Source organism: Carlito syrichta, unplaced genomic scaffold, assembly GCF_000164805.1.
Source record: "Carlito syrichta isolate Samal-C Ts95f unplaced genomic scaffold, Tarsius_syrichta-2.0.1 Scaffold306519, whole genome shotgun sequence".
Lineage (NCBI taxonomy): Eukaryota > Metazoa > Chordata > Mammalia > Primates > Tarsiidae > Carlito > Carlito syrichta.
The window spans coordinates 39,698-62,729 of NW_007250615.1; the positions used below are offsets into that span (position 1 = coordinate 39,698).

The 23,032-nt window shown below is 34.2% G+C and overlaps 1 protein-coding gene across 1 annotated transcript in view; it reads right to left on the minus strand.

Moving 5' to 3' along the window:
• Positions 1 to 23,032, minus strand: part of LOC103265396 (neurobeachin) — a gene marked incomplete at its 5' end in the record, with an annotated part of 269,835 nt that overhangs the window by 32,881 nt on the left and 213,922 nt on the right. Inside the window, one exon of the mRNA XM_008063067.1 lies at positions 6,408 to 6,472. Within this exon, the coding sequence (XP_008061258.1) occupies positions 6,408 to 6,472 (65 nt within the window). The remainder of the gene's footprint in view (positions 1 to 6,407; positions 6,473 to 23,032) is intronic.

Below are 23,032 nucleotides of genomic sequence, written 5' to 3' on the forward strand. Positions count from 1 at the left end.
CTTCTCCCAAAAATCTAAAAAATGCAAGGTATCCCCTGTATTCTAAAGAACAAAACAAAAAATCAGAATCTTGTGAACTTTAACATTAAATTCAGTGTTAAAACATGAATATATACTGGCTTTTTATGGTGAATATTCAATAATGAAATTCTTTTAAAAGAATGATAAAGGTTTACTCTAGGTATGTAATTAATTTATTCCAAAAGATCATTCAACTTCCACAATGTAAGACTCTTTCTTATTTGTCTTATTCTTCAATTCATATTTTAATAATTTAAGCCCCAATTATTATTGCCAAGATATTATAGGCGATTTTACATCCCATTAACTTTGCTTTGTTTTAATTATAACAATCCTTTGTTAGATTCCTTTAAATGATCCAGTTTATAATTTCAGCCTGTCCTGGGGAGTATTTTAATTCAGCCGCACATTCATCAACTGTTTTTGTCCTGTTAATTGTAGACAACTGCACAATTGTTTTCACCAGCTATGATTGATGAATTGTATTCATGAGTGTAGCTGTTAAGTAGGATAAACATTTATAACAATTTCCACTTAAAGATTTTTATCTTCATTCCCATAAGGACAAATTAAAGATTGATACTCTAACAACCAAGAGAAATGTGAGTTTCTTTAATGTTTCATTTTAAACTAATTGAAAAACTTAAAAAAAAAAAGTTAGATGTCCATGTAAATGGGATAAAAGGATGTGCAAAATATCTAATCTGTGTTTAGCATTTAATAGGCATCAACAAATAGCAGTCAGATAAACAGAGCGACGTGCATTTACTGTAACTGCACCCTAATATCTAAACATCATGTTTTAAACCAAAACGCAACAGTTTAAATTCATGAAAGTAAAGATCTAAATGGAAAGAAATGATCTGAACCAAAGGTGGTTAAAAGCAAAATCTGAACATGTACTATATGTAATAAAAAAAAAAAAACCACCTTCATCTTTAAGCATCTAATTGCAATAGCTGTAACAAAGGTCATACATATTATTTTGAAGGTTCAGAGAAACCAGAAAGGAAAGGTGCTACAATAACTTGCAGATATGAAGCAATGTCAGAGGAAGATTAGGTTACCTGCCTGCAGTCTAGCAGCTTATCAGTGTGAGAACTGGCGTTTGAACTTGGTACAAATAATATATGCATGTTATGCATTACACTATGCACTGTGGAGATAACCTTAAAGCACATACCACATATAAGTAGGCACCAACACTACGGGATGCTAGGTATAAGCCAGGGGAAAAAGGGGTTGCTGGGAGAACACAGAAAGGCTCCCGATCCAGATTAAGGGTGGAGAGGGTTGGAACTCTCCTAACTAAGAGAAGCGAATGTCTAAAAGCAAATGCCTACTTTCTTTGTACTGTGGACTGCTGGGGAAAACATCACACCATCAAAGACAGCAAACTCAGCAGGCTCCCACAAACCACCCAGCAAGCCCTGAGGTGTCCCTAATCTCCCCTGATGTCTTTCTACAATGGCTGTTTTGACTACTCTCCACATTATTCTCCACTCTTCTCAAATACGATATGCACCACTCTAATTTTTCTTCATTCTCAGCTAATGACCCTAACCTGCTGTCATAGGTAAAATAGAAGCATCCTATGAGAACTCCTCTGAATCCTGCCACCAATTGTCTACATCCTTTCTCAGTGCTCTTCCCCAAAAGGCCAGTTCTTCTACCTAGCACACTACTTTGAGAGCCTTCACTCTGTCAAAATTGCTTTCCTTTCCTCCTACTGTATTGTTTCTTTCCATCAGCACGTAAAAATACTCTAGTCCTTCTTTTGAAAAGTACAACTCTCCCCTCCCTAATTTAAACCCTATCCACCTCCAGCAACCACCCAATCTTTCCCTTTCTTGGCCAAGCTTCTTTAGAGAGGAAGTACCTGCTCACTCTTCAACTCAAACAATCTAGTTTCTATTCCACCACTCTGGAAAACCACCACATTTGCCTGCCCTCTGACACATTTACTATTCCTTAATCTGATGAATTATTTTTATTCCTCTCATTCCACTTATTAGTTCCTAATCTACACCTATAATTCCTTAACCTGAGACTTCTCCACTAGACTATCAGCTCTCACAGGGGAGGGCCTGGATCTGCACCCAGTACCTCTAGCACACCAGTACTCACCTGTGTAAGTTTGGACGAGATCATCATGACCCTCTTGTGACTGAACTCAGTGTCCCTTTCATCCTAACTTTAAAATCTTCTTGTTGACTATTCATTCTTTTTCAAACATTCTACTCACCATTCTTTTATTTATTCCTTCAATAAATATTTATAATTGCTAACTACATGCTAGGCACTACTCCAGAATATAGGTATACGGCAGCAAATAAGACAACAAAGAAGATACAAGATCTTAAGGAAAGTACAGTTTAGTGAGAGAGATATAAAACAAGCAAACAAAGCAGATCGCTTGAGATGATGTTATTAAGTGTTAAAACTGGGTCATGTCATGGGGCTGTAATAACTCAGTAAGACGGTTGGGGAGCCTCTGTGAGAGAGTGACATTTAAGCTGATTCCTGAAAGATGAGAAACAACCAATCATGTCATGATGTGAAAGAAGAGGATTCTCAACAGAAACGGCAGTAAGAGCTCGGTCTGGCTCTCCACTCACTCTCTGCACTCTCCCTAATCACATCTGCATCCTTTTCTACAAATTACCATGTACAAACTGGAGACCCCTAAGTCAAAGTCTCCATTCCAGATTTCTCTTGGGAGAGCCCAAGACTCAAATGCCCAGATGCCTATTCAACATCTACACTTGCAGTTCACAGGCACGACAACTTCAGTGCAATCAAAAGTGAAAAACGTTCTCATCCAACCCACGCCTTTTCTTCTGCATTGTTCCAGCTGAGTGAACTACACTTGGTCTATAAACCATCAGTTACTACAACCAGAAATCAAATGACCCTTCATTAGCCCTTTTCCCCCTTCCATCCAATCTATCAGCAATCCTGCTGACTTAAATTTCCAAAAGATACTTCAAATTTGTTGACTTCTTCCAGCCTCCTAGTCACTACTACTAGACCATGACATCACATTTTTCAACAGAATTACTGAAACCTCAGATTGGTGTCCCTGTTCAAGCCCTGAGCCACTACAATCCATTAGCCATACTAAAGGACACGCCTAAACCTCAGTTACTCTCCAGCACCTCAGCTCAGCTTATAAACCCCTTCATGACATGACCTTTGCCAAGGACCCTTGCCGTGAAGGAATGACACCTGTCTCTATGTGGCTGGCACACAATATGCACTTAAATAGCTGCAGGCTAACTGGAAATAGCTCTCCAGCAATACATCTCATTGTCTCTTGTCTCCAGGACTCTGCACTATACAATTCCCTCTGCCTAGAACTGTATTCCTCTATTTTTTTCCCCACTTGACTATAACTGATCATCTCTAAAACAGCATTCCTTTGGGCAAGTATGTTTTTTGAAGACCACGATAGCACCACCACCTAGTAGAAGGCATCCCTCCAGACTAGGTAAGACATTCTGCCACATGATTGCATTACTACCTGTACCATCTTGACCACAGCCTCCTTGTGTTACCACATGTGCTTGCTTAATGTCTGCCTTTATAAAAATAATTCAGGGCCACGTGTATCTCACTCGCTTCTCCTTGACTAGCTCTTTTAATAGCATTTGGTATGTAGTGGGTACTGAACTGCTATTTGGGGTACTCATGCATATGTGATTTGTTTTGTATGTTTATAGCTACTCATGTTTGACTTTTTATTTCAAAATCATCTTTATTTAGAGGGAAAATTGCTATGAGACACAAATTTAGGAGAACACAGCACTATGGAGAGCACTTGAAATATTTTCAAAGATTATAATTATAAAAGTATTATAACTACTTTCTATATTTCTAACCCCTTTCCCAATAGAAAACAAATCCCAAACTTCACCACAGAACAATAAACCATATCTGATGCTTAAAACCTCTGATATTAGCAATTTTTCCACCCTCCTCCTTTTCTAAGCCAATAACTATAATGTAAATTTAAGCTAGAGGTTCAATTCTGTTAACTCTTAGAAGAGTGATTGATGATAAGAATATGTATCTTTTTGGGGAGGACCCCAAAACCCTGGAGTTTATTTATTAAAAAATTATGTATTTACTCTTACATGTTTAAACTTCAGTCACCTTCAAAGTACTCACTGCTTGATACAATACACCTATCAAGACACTTTTTTCACTACTGAAAAACAGTTTTTAAACTCATCAATTTTGATGACTTTTAGTGCTTCTGCTGTTTTTTGTTCCACCTCTTCAACATCAGCCAAATGTTTCCCTTTGAGGAATTTTTTCATCTCTGGAAGTTTTCAGTGGATGTATAGGGAGGGTGGGGCACAGGGTTCAAGCCATTTTTGGTCAAAAACTGCTAAACACTTAGTGTGGTGTGGGCAGGTGCACACTTAAATCAGTAATCATGAAATGGACAAACGTGTTGAAAGAAATCTCCAAAAAGAGAATTCACTGAAGCCCAATGTAGCCTCTCACAACAATGCTAGCTGGTACACTGATGCCGATGGGTTCCCAGAACACTTATCTAACAGGGAAAGCCTGTACTACAAGGGCCTGCTCTCCAAAAGGTAATTCTGTTTTGTTTTTGTTCCCTCTCATACACAGAGAAGGTGCCACACACATTTTAAGAAAGGACAAGACTATATTATAAAATTGTAAAACTCAGTAAGATGAATACAAGTCACGTTTGACTTCTGCAATTACAAGAGGTGCTCAAAGTAGTACCATCAGCATCCAGACACTTCTGATTATGGAAAACATCTCTAAAAATGTCTATATATTTTTTGGCACACTGGTATATTTTTACTTCACAGTTGAAATAAATAACAACATTCACAGATAAGTGAATTGAGAATTATTTCTAAAACTGACATGAAAATGGTTAGCCTTGGCAAACAGCTTTTTCTATTTTTCATCATCCGAAAATGAGTAAGTATTACTCTTTTTTATTTAAGACAGGGGCGTCACCTAGGCTGGTATACAGTGGTATGATCATAACTCACTGCAACCTCAAACTCATGAGCTCAAGGGATCCTCCTGCCTCAGCTTCCTGATTATCTAGGATTATAAATGTGCATCACCACACCGGTTAATTTTTTAAGTTTTCTGTAGAGATGAGGTCTCAATATGTTGCCTGGCTGGTCTCAAACTCCTGGGCTTAAGTGATCCTCATGCATCACCTTCCCAAAGCCCCAATTATTGTGCCTAATTTATTACTAAGTCTTACCACAGTGAAATTTTGTAAGAAATAGTGAGTGCTGTATGCTGTTTGTCTTATCTTAAAAAATTGATATTGTCCTGCTTCTTTTGTATTGCAGTAAACTCAAGCTTATTTTTAAAATTTTAGACCTATATTATTTTGATTAAATGATGAGATCATGAAATATCAAAATGAGAACTATATAAGATGAACTGTTACAAAAACAGAGGCTGTTTCTCAGAATATAATACAATGATGAAAAATGAATAATATTAAGTGGCATATAAGTAAATTTGTTTTAAAAATTGAGTTTCTATACTATATAGAAATTAATTTTCAAAGAATTTTCATGGACCCTTCCTTGAAAAAGATAAATTTCATGCACAGTAAGCATTATTTCCTTCACTGGTTTCAAATATGAAATAAATAGGTTATACCCAATATTCAGTAATTATATTCCAGAGAATATACTATATCATATAAGAAATTCCAGTTGTAAAGGATGCAGGTCTTAGACTGACAGAAGCTACACATGTCAAATGGTGACAGCTACATGTGTCTCAATGTGTCCACTGTCAATAAAGCATTGCAAAAATCATAGATAACTATCACAAAGTGGTAAATAATAAATAATAATGCGCCCACACATAATTTTACTTACTGTTTTAACAACAGTGTATGTAAATGTCTAACCAAGACCATCATACTTCCTACATTTAACAGCCTTCACATTTTCAGTTTGATTCCAAAGCGTGACATGTTCAGATAAAACTGTTCCACATGAGATGACGAGAGGATGAGGGAGCAAACCTTGAGTGCTGCTCTGGGAACAGATGGAGTGGCAGATGGGACCGCAGCCTGGGCTCACTGGATCTGTGCAAAACCATTTGGCTACTCAGTGCAACGTAGCTCAAATCTCACAAAACCTTACAAGGTTTGTCCCTTTATTTCATACACGCCTTTTTCTCCCAAAAATGAATGCTTAATGTTTTAAGCCTTGCTAATTTACAGTTTACGTACCTGTGTGATAAATTATTTAACAAAGAGATATTTTCTTACACATTTTTGGAACAGATGGCAGAAAAGAGCAGTTGCCCAGTGGAATAAGATGTACACCGACTAGTTGTCCAAAAATTGCAAAATTAATTACCTTCCTTCATTGATGAGTTCAATAAATGCAAGTCCTGCATTCTTCTGAATAGAATTTTGCCATTCCTAAAAGGAGAAACCGAACCAAATGTGAGAAAAATGAACATGTAAATGAAAGGCAACATCTGGTTTAATCATGCTGATGTTGTTGATCACTTCCATCTTACATTATTTCTAAACATCTTTATCATATTTTATAACAAATGTTACTTAACAAGAAATAAAACTTTAAAAAGTAGTCCTGGATGACTTAGTTTAGAAGGCATTTTTGTCGTACTAGAGAAAATCAGACCAGATATAGTGATTTGGAAATTGAGATCACAGGTACAGAGGGCTTCTTTCCTCTGAAGAGACCAAATCATCAAAAGGGGCTTAATGTGACTACGTGAGGACTAGAAATATTTAGGCTAGAAAATTTTAGCCCCAGTGTATAGATCTCCCATTGAAATTATAAAATGAAAACTAGAAACACAAACCATATAGTAAGATTGACTTAGAAGTGAAATGTTCTAGCTATATGTACATTCCAAATTATTGATTGCCACAGAGATAAAAAGCATAAATAAATTCTTTTGAAGTTTGTAAAAAATTATTAATAGCAAAGCTATGGCTAAATATATAATATTTAGATTGCCATATAATCTCTCTTTGCTAACTTAGAGTATAATTGTGAATCTGGTAGACCTAGAAGTTAGGGTCATCATAATGAATGTAAGTGACTGTCATACAGTGTTTTGAATCAGAAAAACATATTGCTTATTTTATACTCTTCCTATGACATATTTAAAATTTAAACAGTTTTTTTTGTTTTGAATTTCTAGTGATTTCAACTTTTAAAAAAACATATAGCTGATAAACAACAGTTTTTTAAACTGAAAATTATATCCCTTCCAACAGTTCAATAAGTAAGTGCTCTCCTGAATCTCCCCATGATTTTTTTTTTTTTTGAGTCAGAGTCTCACTCTGTCTCCCATGCTGGAGTACAGTAGCATGATCACAACTCACGGCAGTCTCGACCTCCCAGGCTCAGGCAATCCTTTAGCCTCAGCTTCCTAAATAGCTGGGACTACAGGTACACATCACCATGCCTGGTTAATTTGATTTTTTGTGGAGACGAGTTCTTGCTATGTTGCCCGGGCTGGTATCGAATTCCTAGGCTCAAGCAATCCTTCCACCTTGGCCTCCCAAAGTGCTGGGATTACAGGCATGAGCCACTGTGCCTGATACCCCCATGATTTTCTTACTAAATAAAGTGTTGGTTGCAGAGGTGGTCAGCTGCCCTGTCCAGCTTCAGAAAAACACAGTCTCCATGTCAACTCTTCACTCTATTCTTGATCACATTCTCTTTTAAGGCTTTGCATGCCAAGTTTGGATAACTGTGTTCATTAAGAGAAGGTACTTGGGTGTGTACATATTCTCTGGTCTAAGAAAATGTGTGGAGAATTATAGAAAAGCGATCTCCCGAGGAGAGAGAATCAACCCCTTGGGAAGAGATATGGTATACTGGGAATAATGCAAAGTCATTAGGTTCTAGTTATTATAATAACCTTTAACTAAAATGTATCCAGATGACAAGATTGCAATTCCATCTTACAGAACTTAAACTTTCAAATAATTTCTACTGAAAACAATTACAGGGAATTCCTACTTCTACATTTTTAATGACGGACTCCCAACCTCTTAAATATTGCATATACATCCTACATTTATTGAAAACCAAGACCCCACAAAAATGTGCAAATTTCTCAGGAATACTTTACATTTACTGTGACATTAACTTGAAGAGAAGACAGTCTCTTAGGTAAGAAGAATCACGTGACTGTAATAGTCAACACTGACAACTTCTTCAATATGATTTTCCGTAATACAATTGTAGACAAACACTCTTCCACTCAGCACTCTTCACAATCAGCACAAACTTCTAATATGAATAGGATTTTCAAGTAGTTCATTGAGTGCCAGAAGAAGGTATGCAAGAATGAGGTGTATTGAAAAGGGTAAGGACAAAGAGAAAAAGGTGTGTACGGTTTTCCTTTACTTGCTATGTATTAAATACTCTAGTGGGGAATACACTTTAGGAACACGATGGTAAACTGCTTTTCCAGAAGACTGAAAACTCTTTTGCCTTACTTGTCTTGGTCTTGAACTGAAGAGGTGTGTGGTTTTCAATTCTAGTGGAATTTTGATTTGTAAGTATCTGCTACAGCAGGTGTACATTCCACATAAGTTTTTATCAGCTATTTTCTGGGGTTTGGCATAAGACATTTATTGTGGGCTCTCATTGTTTTGTGCAATGAAGACAACACAAATTTCTGTCTCCACCCACTTTAAAAAATACTAATGAGAGAACAAAAGGGAAAATAAAATATTTTCCACAAGCATATCTTCCCTCTCTGAAAATGTCAAGATTGAATGTTTTTTAAAGCATATGTAATACTCAATAAATATTATTAATTAGTGATCTATTCAGTAAGCAGCATTTTACGTGCAATTTCCCTCTTATTACCAGAGACATGAAGCCAGGATACAGATCATGAGGCCTCTTAAAGTGATCCTAGTATGGAAGACCAAAACTAATTGAAATTGGCTGGGCTCAGTGGCTCAGTCTATAATCTTAGCACTTTGGGAGGCTGAGGTGAGTGGACTATCTGAGCCTGTGAGTTTGAGACCAACCCGGGCAACTTGGCGAGACCTCAGCTCTACAATAAAACAAAAATTAGCAGGGCATGGTAGTATGTGCCTGTAATTCTGGCTACTTGGAAGGCTGAGGAGAAAGGATTGCTGGAGCCCCGCGATCAACACTGGGATGGTCGTGAACGTGCCACTGTACTCCAGCCTGGGCGACAGAGAAAGACTTCAACTTAAAACAAAACAAAACAAAACAAAAAACTAACTGAAATTGTGTTTTTTTTACTCCTACAGAGAAATGATATAACTGGGTTCTTATTTTCCATAAAGACATGAAAGAGTACAGCTAATCATGAAAAGAAGAAAATATTATTTTTAAGGTGGGGAAGATATTTACTGCTCTTCCCTGTGCCCTGGCAAGAAAGTTAAGTCCTCTGTCCATCCTGCTCTCTATCCGTCCTACTCTCCTGTTCTGAGACTTAGGTAGGCAGCAAATACTTAGCTGATATAGGATCTTAAGTTAACATACACTGAAATACCAGTTTTTCAACATGGGAGTTAGCTAGCTAGTTTAACAGTATTCATGTTTCTACAAGTTCACTTTATTCTTTAAGTGTTTTGCGTGCACATCACATGATTAGATTTTAAGTACTGTATTTCTGAAGGAAGAGTCATGTTTCATTCACCTGTGATGGGTAGCAGGGCCAGAGGAAATGAACGATGTAATTTTCACAGTGACTATACTACAGCATTAAAGGAACTAGTCTTCAATTCAGAAGCTTAATAACACTGAATGAAAAATACAGAAAAATCTTTATCATTTTTAATTGTTAAACAACCTGGTGTTTTTTTGTTTTTCCCTTCTAGGTTCTATTACTTATTTGTTTGCCAAACATGAATACGTTCTTTTCTGCCATACATGCCACTTGGTCATGCATTAGTGTGACATGACTGGGGAATGCAAGAGCAGTTTTGCAGGCCTTGACCTAAATAATCATCAAAGTGCATTCTAATTAATATTAAGAGACTATAATTCCATTTTTGAAGGTTTTCAAAATTCTTCATCAACTATTTGCAATAATTGGCATACTTTTAATTTATGATGTCTCAACATCTGTAAACTACTACATTGACAACTATTAACTACTATCAACAAGGAACAAGATCATACAAGTTTTACCAACTGCCTTTTTGAAGACAGAGGCTTTAAACTTTTGTTTTTAAATTGAAGTATGAGACCTATAAGGCCCAGGTGCAGAATATATACTAAGCCATAGAATACACATTACAGTTTCATCTCCCTGGAGCTTGAGAGAAAAACAAAAACAAAGAAAATCTAAACTAATCTAATTCAAAGTTATAAGCAATATAGGAAAATGAAAAATACAAAGCATGCGCTTGAAAGCCTGAGTGCAGAGAAAGCTCCTGGTGGTGGGTGGTAGCATGCGCTACAGTTAGTGTCACCCTCCAACGCCTTCTGACGGTTGCCTCAACAGAAGAGGGGGAGAAGCTGTGGCCTGAGTCATACACACAGCGCTCGCACATAAATGTCATCAGCTGTTTCCTGGGGTTTGGCACAGGACATTCGTTGTGGGCTCGAGTTGATTTGGGCAATAAGACAAAAGTTTATTTCTTTCGTTTGCTTTAAAAAATACTCATTGGGACAGCAAAAAGGGAAAATATTTAAGTACTGTATTTCTGAAGGAAGAGTCACGTTTCATTCACCGGTGATGGGTAGCAGGGCCAGAAGAAATGAACGATGTAATTTTCACAGTGACTATACTACAGCATTAAAGGAACTAGTCTTCAATTCAGAAGCTTAATAACACTGAATGAAAAATACACAAGAATATTTTTCACAAGAATATTTTTCCTCTCAGAAAATGTCAGAATGGAATGTATGTTTTAAAGCTTGTTTAATGGTTTCTGAATGACAATTGTACAAGCAGCACAGAAAATCAATGTTTTGAGTGTGGCATTTTTAGCTGAAGAGTTCAATCCTTTTAAAACCTAGGTAGAAAAAAGTACATAGTATTGGCTAGTAAATGAAAATGCGTAAAAGTAATGACAAAAAATGAAATGACAATGAAGAAAGGATCCTATAGGAAAAGTGTAACATATCGGTATCTTTTCCTTTTATTATCTCAAGCTATAGATTAATTTTTTGACCCTAATTCTATGGACAGGGGCTATAAGATTTTATGCTGGCAAATAATATATCTTTTTTTTTCTTAATTTAAGAAAGCAGGATTTATTGAGAGGACAGAAAAGCTCCTACAGTGGGAAGGGACCCAAGGGGGTTGCCCAAATAATATGTCTTAAAGCATGTAAAATAAATAATTTCAAAATTCTAAAACAGGAAATGAGATAAATCCTAGATCATTATTTTCTTATCACTTAATATTACTTTCTTATTCATAGAACACTGTGTCTGAAATAGATTTATATTTATATTTAATGATTTATTTACACGTCTCCCCACTAGATTCTTAAGAGAAGGCAATATCTTATTTTATTTAATTATGTGTACCTAGCAAGTAGCAAGTGTCTGGCATACTATATATGTATTCAATGTATTTTGGCTACTAAACCGAATTTAATCCTCCAAAATCCATGGTATCACTTGAACCCACAGTTCTCAATTCTGGCAGAACAAAACAGCAACAGAAGAGTCGTTAAAAAGCATCAATTATATCAAAATAATCTCTAAGGATAGAGGTTAGACAGCAGGATTATATTAAAGTTCCTAAGTGACTTTAATGCGTAGTCAGGGTTGAGAACCTCTGACTTAGGTCACTTCTCCCTCTCAACAAGATTGCGCTCACAGAAACCCCAAAGTTCCTAACATGCCAGCATGGAATAATTTTGCTGTTAAGAAGTGATATGCATATCTTCCTTCAAATTGTAAACTTCCCTCTAATGGTTTGTAAAAAGTATACTGTTGTATCATAATTATATCATAATTTAATTCACAACTAAGGAAATATCCCCATCTCTAAATTAAGGTCATTACTAAGGTCCGTTTCAGCATTTCATTCCCATAATGGTACTGCTGTATGACTAAGTGTTAATTAACTTATAATGTTTAAAAATGTGACTAACAAATTCAGTTAGGAAATGGTTATACTTGTTTATACAGATGCATTTTAAAAATACTTTAAAAAGCATTTTTAAAATGTACATTACTATGTAACTTAATCTAGGAGTTTCAAAAGAATAGTTAAATAAAATATTAAAAACTTTGTGATAAGAAAAGTACAGAGCATACAGAGAAAACAGGGTATTTGTTATATTTTCTAAGGTATAAACTACCTTGAAAGTTAAAAAAAAAAAGATATAGGGGGACATGGAAGAAAACTTTAATCCCTATCCTAGCACTCTAACAATTCTCTCTGACATAGACTTACAGACATTGTTTAAAACAGAGGAAATAGATATATCAAAACACGAGCGGGGGATAAAAATAATTTACTATCATTTTGACAAGAACAAGCTCTTATTAATGACAGGAAAAAATATTTTAAAATCCTATCTTACAAGTTATTCCAGAAAGTCTTTTGCCATTTGGGAAAGCACACATACAAACACACACACCATACCTGCTCTGCTACTGAAGAAATGAACCATAACAAAAGGTACAAGTTAACTGTTGGCACAAAATTTTTATCTTCATGGGGAAATATATTTAGCATCAGGTTTGAATGCCTACAGCAAGCTGCCAAATCTTTAGACAGTTTCGTCACAATTTTTTTTTAACTCTTCTACATGGATGCATAAAATTTCCTCAAGATGAAGGACTTGTTCAGGGAATTGGATCTCATTTTAAGAATCCTTTGAAACGAAACACTTTGAAGACAAATAAGTTCCAGAAGGATGACGATGAAATCCCTATGTTCCCTTCACAATCACTTTATGGTAGCTAGATGATCTAGCAGAAGAAATCTCAGACCCAGAACATAATATTTTCTCCCCATCAGTCTCTTCTCATCTATGTCAGCTCAATGTACATTTCTCATTCCCTCTTCTTCTTATACAAGTAAATAAACCAATTTAATGTTCTTAGAGATTCAATCCATCTTTAGAATTTTGAAAATATAAAATCTATTACAAGGGGAAAATAGGTGGGTAAACTGAGATCTTAAGTCTTCTAGAACTCCAGAACTTATTTTGTATTTCCTAGTTATCATTAGCTGTCACGAAAAGAAGTGTGCTCCTTAAAATTTTCACAGTGGATATTCATTATCACTGGTATACTTATAAATTCTGTGCAATAAGTTAGAAAAGTTATTAAGTACAAGGACGGAAGTGAAAAAATATGCTGTAAAGTGAAAACACAGAGATGAGCAATTTTCAAGGTATGCAGAACATAAGCAGCTAATAGAATATTTATAAAAAGTACATAAAGTATTATGTATTTCATTTTCATTCTTTATTTTTATTAAAATTTCAAAGTATTATAGGAAACGTTAATGTAAGAAATGAATAATCAAAGATCGGTTCAAAGAGATTACTGATATGAAGGTCAACTATATAAAGCCATTAAGCAATATGGAAATATAGAAATATAACTAGTTGGTTACTAACAGAAAAGTTGCTCTGTCATACATGGAGGCTCCTCAGGAAATTAGACACGTAGTAAATTATGTAATTTATCTATTACATTAATGAATTTAATATACCTCATTATTATAAATGGAGATATTGTAAACCCAGTATGTGATTATCCTAAAAAGTCTATTACTTTACAAGATAATCTTTTGAAAAGAGCATATTCTGTAATTATGAATATATAAAACAAACATGTTTCCACACTGTTTCAGTTGTTAAAAAGTTAGTATTTGCCATATTCAAATGTATAGTTTAAGATTTATAATTAGATACATATAAGTTAAACATTTTATATTAATTTATGAATAATAATACAGCAATAGGTATGTAAGCCAGTATGAGAATTTTAGTGTTGTAGAGAAATTTAGGGATCATCATTTTTAACTAAGTGCCAAGAATCTTTGACACAATAATTAGTACAATTAGTTAATCTTTGTTTGAAGACATATGATGGTCTGGGTTTCTCAAACAGCCTATTCTACTGTCAGACATACATTTAAGAAAGAAAAGCACAGATATTCACATATGAAAAGCAGAGCTGTGCTGATCAATATGGCTTCTACTAGCCATATATAACTATTACAAACACTTTAAATCTGGCTAGTATGAACTGAGTTGTAGTCTAATTAGAAGATGTATACCTGATTATGAAGACACAGTACAAAAATAAAAAATGCTTAACATCCTATTGATAATTTTTAATATAAAATGATATTCGAGTTAAAATGTATTATTAAAATTAATCTCACCTGTATTTTTTTGCCAAATTAAATGTGGCTATTAGAAAACTTAAAATTTTATGTAGTTCACATTATATTTCTATTGGACAGCACAGTAAACATTCAGACTACCAATTAGGGTGAAAGCAATTTATAAACTAGGTTATAATAGAAATTTGTGCTTATACCAATAACTAGAAAAATAATTTTGCACTCATGTATACAAATAGTTTCAAATGATAAGCATTAAATGGTTAACAGTCCTTACTCCTGGTAAGAATATGGGGTAAGGGAGAAACACTTTTTTTAACCTTATAATATTCCAAAATTGTTTTTAAAAAGGCAGGGCACGGTGGCTCAAGCCTGTCATCCCAGCACTTTGGGAGGCCAAGGTGAGGGAATTGTCTGAGCCCACAGGTTCAAGAACAGCCTAAGCAACTTGGCAAGACCTCATCTCTACAATAATTAAATAAATAAAAATTAGCCATGTGTGGTAGCATGCACCTGTAGTTCTGGCTACTTGGAAGGCTGTGATGGAAGGATCGCCTGAGCCCAGCAGGTCAATGTTGGGGTGGCCCTGAGCATGCCACTGCACTAAGCCTGGGAGATGGACTGAGACTACAACTCAAAAAAAAAAAAAAAGTGCAGGAACAACTTTTGAATTAAAAATCATCTTGGGTATCAGTTGATTGGCACAGGCTTCCAAGACCATTTAATGGGTAAAGGACAATGTCTTCAGCAAAAAATACTAAGGAAACCAGATAACCAAATGCAAAAGAATGAAGGTGAACATCAACCCACACCACATACAAAATTTAATCAAATGGATCAGAGACCTAAATTTAAGATCCAAAACTATAAAACTCTTAGAAGCAAAAAAAGCAGCAAATATGTATGAGCTTGGGTTGGGCCATGGTTTTATAAATCTGATTCCAAAAGTATAGGAAACAACAAGAAATAAACAGAATATTATTAAAATAAAAAACTTTGTGTATCTAAAAGCTTTTTCTATAAGAGAATGAAAAAACAATTACCATAATGGAAGAAAATGTTTGCATATTATACATCTGATTAAAGTTTAATATCCAGATTATATAAAGAGCACCTACAACTCAACAACAAAAATACAAATTTTGAAATGGGAGAAGAACCTGGAATAGATATTGTTCCAAGGAAGATATACAAATGACCAACATATGCATGAAAAGTTGTTCAACTTCATTAGTTATTAGGGAAATGCAAACCAAACCACAACTGGATACCCCTTCATACTTAGTAGGATGGCTATAATTTAAAAAAGAAATTAAAAAAAAATAACCAGTGCTGTAGAGTATCCTCTGTGGAGAAACTGGAACCTTTGAGCATTTCTTATGGGGCTATAAAATGATTTTTAAAGCCACTATGAAAACAGTTTAGCAGTTTCTCAAAAATTAAAACAGAATTATCACATGACGAAACAATTCCACTTCTAGGTACGTGCCAAAAGAACTTAAATAGGGATTCAAGCAAATACTTGTATGTCAATGTTCACAGAAGCATTAATCATCAAAATATGTAAAAGGTGGCTGGGCATGGTGGTTCAAGCCTATAATCCCAGCACTTTGGGAAGCTGAGGTGAGATTTTTACAATTAAGAATCAAAAAATTAGCCAGGTGTTGTAGCGCACACCTGTAGTTCCAGCTCCTTGGAAGGCTGAGGCAGAAGGATAGCCGGAACACAGCAGGTCAAGGCTGGGGTGGCTGTGAGTGTGCACCTGCACTCCAGGCTGGACGATGGAGTGAGACTCCGACTCAGTACAATATATATATGTAAAAGGTAAAAACAAGCACAATTTTCAAAAGGTGAATGGACTTTCTCTGCCTCTGCCACCCTAAGACGGTAAGACCAACCTTCCTCATCCTCCTCACCCTAATCGACATTAAGACACTGAGGACACAGATCTTTAATTATGATCCACTTCTATTTGATGAATAGTAAATATATTTTATCTTCCTTATGATTTCCTGAATAACATTTTCTTTTCTCTGTCTTACTTGTAAGAATACAGTTCATAAAAATGCATACAACATGCAAACATGCTATTTGACTGGTTGTGCTATCTGCAAGGCTTCCAGGCAACAGTATGCTACGAGAAGTTACATTTTTGGGGGAATCAAAAGCTATATGCAGTTACTGACCTCCCTAACTCACATTATTCAAGGGTAAACTGTAGTGGTGACCACTGTGAATTTACTTAATCCCATTAAACTGTACAATTAAAACATGGCAAACATGATACCATCTTATGGTGTACGTATTAGCCTACAATGGAAATAAATAAATAAATCACAGTGACTACATTTTTCTTTTTATTCATGAATTAACTCAATAAATCATTAATAAATACCTAGTCTATGTCCTGGACATTTATGCTAAGTGTGAATGATAGTGGTGAACAAAACAGAAGGCAATAGAAAAATAATAAAATAAATTTTAGAATGGTGTAAAGTTGTAGCATAATTGAAATCCATGACATCCATAAAGTAACCTTGGCAGACTTTAAAGCTTTGTGACATCTTTTAGTAGTCTTTCCTTTTGAATTGTCTTAGACAATGATTTTAATAAATGTTAATTAAATATTGATGAAACTATACAATATTTGTTTTCTCCATTGGCTGAACAGAATTCTCCAAAAAGAGAGAAAATAATAAACACGAGGTTTATTCTAAAGATAACTGCAATGTAATGGATAAAGAAAATCATGTCTTTATCAAATGTAAGAGCATCCAATTAAAACTTGTAAACAGGTACCTATATTTACTATCCAGATTTATGCACTCAAATGCTAAGGGAATGATGAAGAGAGGAGAACAATAAACCACAAAAAGCTTCATGAAAGAAAAGAGTTTGAAATAATTGGGAAGATATGAGGTAACAGTAACAACTGTGCCGGTTACATTAATATCTGGAATAAAATTGCATTGGACTACACACACACAAATGAACAGGCATAAAAAAATAAAGCTGAATAACATTTGTTACCTAGTTAACAGTTGTATGCTAATATCAATATCCTGGTTTTGATACTCTATTACACTTACATATACCGTGTCACCATTGGAGGAAGCTGGAAGAAGGGATCATGGGAATCTGTGTACTATTTTTGCAACTTCCTGAGAATCTATAATTATTTAAACAACATCAATAAAACCACAGAAATTATGATCATGAGAAAATATAAAATGGAATAAAAAAAGAGGACACAACTATTTATTGCATGATAACTAATAAAGTATGTTAAAATATACATGGGGAAAAATGAAGGAAATTTACCAAAAAAGAAGAGGATGTGTAATAGAGGTAGAACTGTAATATATATACATATTGTTTTCATTATTTTTCAAAGTTGTTGCAATGTGCCTAAGTAACTTACACAATGTAAATACAGGTTAAAAATTAAAGAAACCAGCCAACCAAAGATAACTGGAAGAAGGGAATGATGAATTGTGTGGCACAGTATGGAAGGAAGTTTTAGGTCAGGGAGGTGGGCTTATTGTGAGTGCTCCAGGGAAATCTGTCCTCAGAAAGTTCTACATTTCTTCTACTCTGCCAGATATTCCAGCACACTTAAGGATGATCCTATGGGAGGCCTACACTTACTGGTCTCTTTTTGTCTCAATTTTCTTAGAATTATGAGATTTCAAATATGAAGAAAAAAGGACCTTTTAAAAAAATTTTGCTATGTCTAATAGATGAACTAAAAACTTTTTGTTTATCTATCATTTTCTACTTCTATTTTTAATTTGGGCTGGATATGTGCTAAGTATTATATATAAGTGATGGATGAAGTATGAGTACCATATTAGCTTAGCAAAAATTATTTTGTAACATAAAATTGGCTAACTCAAAATTTCTTCAACCTGCTAATTTACTTCTCTGGGAGTTAAAAGAAAGCAACAATAAAAGATCTTATGAAAATAATCAAAAGTAATTTGAATGACATGCTATTTAAATCTTTGATTAAATTTTCATTCAGGAATGCTTTAAGTAATTGGGCACATAACAGAGAGTGAGTCTGTTCTCCTGCTGCAAATTGTTCCATAGTCACTCTTCCCAAGATATATTAAATATAAATTTTCCAATTATTTTGTATTGAAAACCTTTTTCCTTTTCCTTCAAAATGTGTATATTTTTGGTATATAATTTTCTCCACATTTTGTGATACTTTAAAATCTTTATTATGATTAAAATTGAGTATCATCTTTATGCTTCACCACATTTTCAACCTCCTGTTTCACTTTTATTTATGCTTTAGGACATATTACAAATTTTATGACAACAAAGATATTATAACATAGCCACTCTCCCTCAAAATGTAAAAGCTCACATTGCCCTCTCTTTAACCTGGAGATGATATTATACTACAGAGAAGAGTTGGGGCCAGCCACTGTCCAGAGGAAAAGGCAAGACCTTCACAGAAACAATGGCTTTTCGTCTTCTAAAAACAGAGGCACATTCTGTGACGGGAAAGCACATAACCGCCAATACTGTTTAAAGTTAGGAACATTTTATCAGCTGCAATTCTATGCTATTAACACAGTATAATATTTTATATTAAAAAAACCCTTTAGGAAAGTCTGCATTACGCTTTGCCTGGAAATGGGTAATACTGTAGATAAATAAATAAATATTCTGATTGGGTTAGTAATTTCTGACATGCTGTGAGTGAGGCTGGTCACTGGCTTGAGCATGTAACAGGTTCATTCCACTCCAGACCTCTACTCAGTTTCCTCAGCCTGAATCTCCTTCCCTGTCTATGCTAACTACGAAGACTTCTACCTTCAGGGTCCATTTTTAATTCATCTCAGAAAGCCGTCATGAAAGTCTTATTGTTGGTACATGGACCCATTTTTTGAACCATACATAGATAATACTTGTTTATAGTCCACTGAAAATATGATGTGATAATTTTATTGTTCCTTATTGATTTTAAATTCAGATGCAAAATTTGCAAATTTCTTAGATAACACTAGACTCCTTGAGAAATGGAAGGTTATGTTATTAAGTCTTTAGTAATCATCACAATGGTAAAAAAAAATGTAGTCATTAAAAAATGACCAAATTAAATGTGACATAATTCATCATAATAATTAAAACTTAGCGATATTTCCAAAAACACTGGAAAAAAAAATCTAGTCCATTCCTGGTCTTCTTCTATTTATAAACACCTTACTCTATACACTAAAAATCCTTTCAGCACTGAGTGAGTACTCATTATAAATATTCTGCAATAGGCCTCTATCTGCTCTTCTCTATGTCTTTGTACCTCAATCTAAGGTTTATTCGTTTAGAAGAAAAGTATATATTTTCCCTTGTACCATCTGACTAAACTATATCAAATTAAGGAAAAAATGAAAACTTAAATGTTCAAAGACCAAATCATTTGAAAACGAACACTGTTCTTCAGTTGTGGTTCTTTTGTAAGTATTGTCTTTAGAAGTTCTGGGTTATGCTTTGATCACATCAGTGAAGTCACTCAAATTCTTTTTATTTTAGTACATAAACTATTTAGAAAAAAATATAGTCACACAAAACCACAAAATAATTTATGTTATTAACTTCATGCAGATACTAAGACTTGCAAGCTTATTACTTTACATTACTTATACATTTTTAGATTTTCGATGAAAATAAAAAATGATTGATTAAGCATGTATTTGCTTTTCAGTACTTCAAGGTGGAAAGTACATAAATACCGACTTTTTTAATATAGAGTCTCTCAATTTATAAAACATTTTCTATTGACAGATAACGCACAGAAAAATGTTGTGACATCTGCTAAGCTTTACTTATAAAAACTTAAAGAAATCCTATGGGATAACATCACTCAATTTTTCCTGGAGTACCTCTCATTGAGACTTGCTAAAAAAAAAAAAAATCTGGAAATAATTAGAAGCCATTATACTACCTAAAAAACGTTTACTTGAAAACTAAATCTGCTATTCCTCAGAGAATGCAATAGACATAGAATAATGTAATAAATAAATAAGTAGATATAAAGAACAACATAAAGCATCTCAACAACATCTAGTTATAAAACTTTCAAGAGCTAGGACAGAAGACAGTGTCTGACTTGTGATATACTGAAGAAACTGGCGCAACATTGTACCTCCCTGACTAAGCACTGATTTTGTCAAACATAATGCTTATCAAATATTTTACATTATTCATTTCACCTCAAAATGACCAAAACCCCCCACATTTTTGAAAGAAAATAAGCTACTAACTGCAACTTTAATACAAATTAAAAATGAATAAGAAAAAACAGCTAATTCTTAACATTTATTTTTGTGTCATAAGATCTACATAGAAAACATTTCCAGAATATAGTAAGAAAATGTTTGGGGTGTTTGTGGAACAATAAAAGCATCAAAACAATAATGCAAAGAGCTTCTTAAAACTTAAAATATGTTTTCCACAAAGATGTAAAATTCCACTGGGGGGTAGACTAGATGGCATGTCCCTTGGAGTTTAAAAATCTGTCCATATGAACTGAATTACCCTTGACAAGTACCTTCAGAAACTTGTAATATGATCTCATGTAAATTTAGAACATATTTTGGGCACAAACTATTAGCAATAGTAAGTTTATTCAGAAACTCAGATATTCTTATATCCTCAGAAAAGCTAATATCCTTAATAATATGTAGTAGTAAATATGAAATCACCAAAACAAAAGTGAAATGCATAAAAATAAAAGCATCTAACGTGTTGCAGCAAAGACAAACAATTCCTGTCGAATGTTGTACTTTCCTTTCCTTTTTCAATCCTTAGCTGGATATCTTCTCTAAAAATTTTTTATCTTTCACTGGATTATCCAAATTTGGAAAAAGAAAAGCATACTTTATGCAAATAAATAAACTAGAAAATCCATCTGCATTGAAGTTATTCTAACCAGAATTAAGTCACAGTATGCATATCTGAGTTGCAATTCTCACTGTGAAAACAAATATATATATATTTGAACAACTATCTTAATGCAAATATATATATTTATATATATATTTATATTTATATATTTAATGAAATATATATTTATTTGCATTAAGATAGTTCAGATTTTCAACTATTTTTATTGGTATTAACACTATGCATCATAACATGGAAATATCAATAGTTACAAGGACTGTGTATAAAACAAAACAAAAAGAACGCAGAACTTGGGCAGCTTAAAGATTCATTAAGATTACCTACTATCTTGGCATGAAGACAGTCTACAGAACTGTGCTAATTCTGCAGGGATCAGCTCCATTGCAGAAGACATGCATTAAGGCCTGCAGAAGAGAACACTGCTTTGGAGAGAGCCACACCAAGCAATCTCCACAGCATCACTAACAGTATTCATTTCTCTTTTCAGAGGTCTGCTACTGCTGTGCTGCCCTGCTAATGGGTGAAAATAGGATATAAGTCACCTTGAACTTGAGTAGTACAGAAAAATGGTAGATTATTTTAAGAAACTTTAAAGAAATGTCTATTTAAAGTGGTGTGTCCTTAAACAAGGACATGGCTTTAAATATCCATGCAGCAATTAACAATCTACAAAGATGGTTTTATAAGCTTACTTTCATAGTAAAAGAGTAAACTTCTCTCACCTGAATTGGATTGAAGGGGTATTGCTCATTTGTTTCATTAAAAATAATTTGTGGAAATAGGCATTTCAGCTTAACAGAAAACAGAACAATTGGGAACTATTTTTTTAATAAACATAGATTTTGAGTCACTAAAATGATGTTCATTCCATCAATTAACCACTTGAAATATTTAAAAACATTCTGAATTATTTTAAAAATTCAACTTAAAAATCAAACTGAGAGACATGTTCATAATAGCACTTTGCTGAAACACTAAAAGAAAGTGCACTGCATAGAGAGCTTAGATTTCTCACTCTTCCTTTCAATCAATATCTGAGGCAAAGTTTCATCTCCAGGGCCCTTAATGGCAGGAATTCCTGGAGCCAGCAAATGAGTAATGTTAAACCTATGATTAGATGATGAGGCCATCAAAGACACTAGATCCTAATGCTACATTCCTCTCTATTTGTCTGAAATGCAGTGAAACGCAGGGCTAAGGAAGAAGGAATTCTGAGCTACTTCTTTCCATAAAAGTGTTTGTTTAAATGTGCATTATGATAAATCTAAAAGGTCTAGATATATCTTTCAGAATATCTCTAGAACTCAGAACTTCAGCATTGGGTGACAAATTTTTAAATGCCCTGCAGATGAACTCCCGGCAGGGATTTTTTTTTTTTAACTTCTACCGTAGCAATATTGTTCCTGGCTAAAAGAGGGGAAATGGACCTAATAATCTCCTTATGAACATATTCTTGAAGGAAGTAAACCAGAAAACTGAAAATCAATTGGTAAGTTTTTTGTTTGTTTTGCTGTTTTTGTTGATATAGTTTTAGAGGATCAAATAAAGTCATATTGTTTATTTGCAAGTTAGCTGTGGTTTTAGCAGATCTCAGGTTAGTATAGAAATGGCTTAGATATATTTTTCTTTCTCTTGACAAAACTAGGAATAAATGTATTAGGTACTTATTACAAACACATGCAAGCTATTTTCCATTCTGATACTACAAAATATTTAATGATTCTATGATAATCAGCTCGCTAGGAGACTGTTGAGAAGAAAG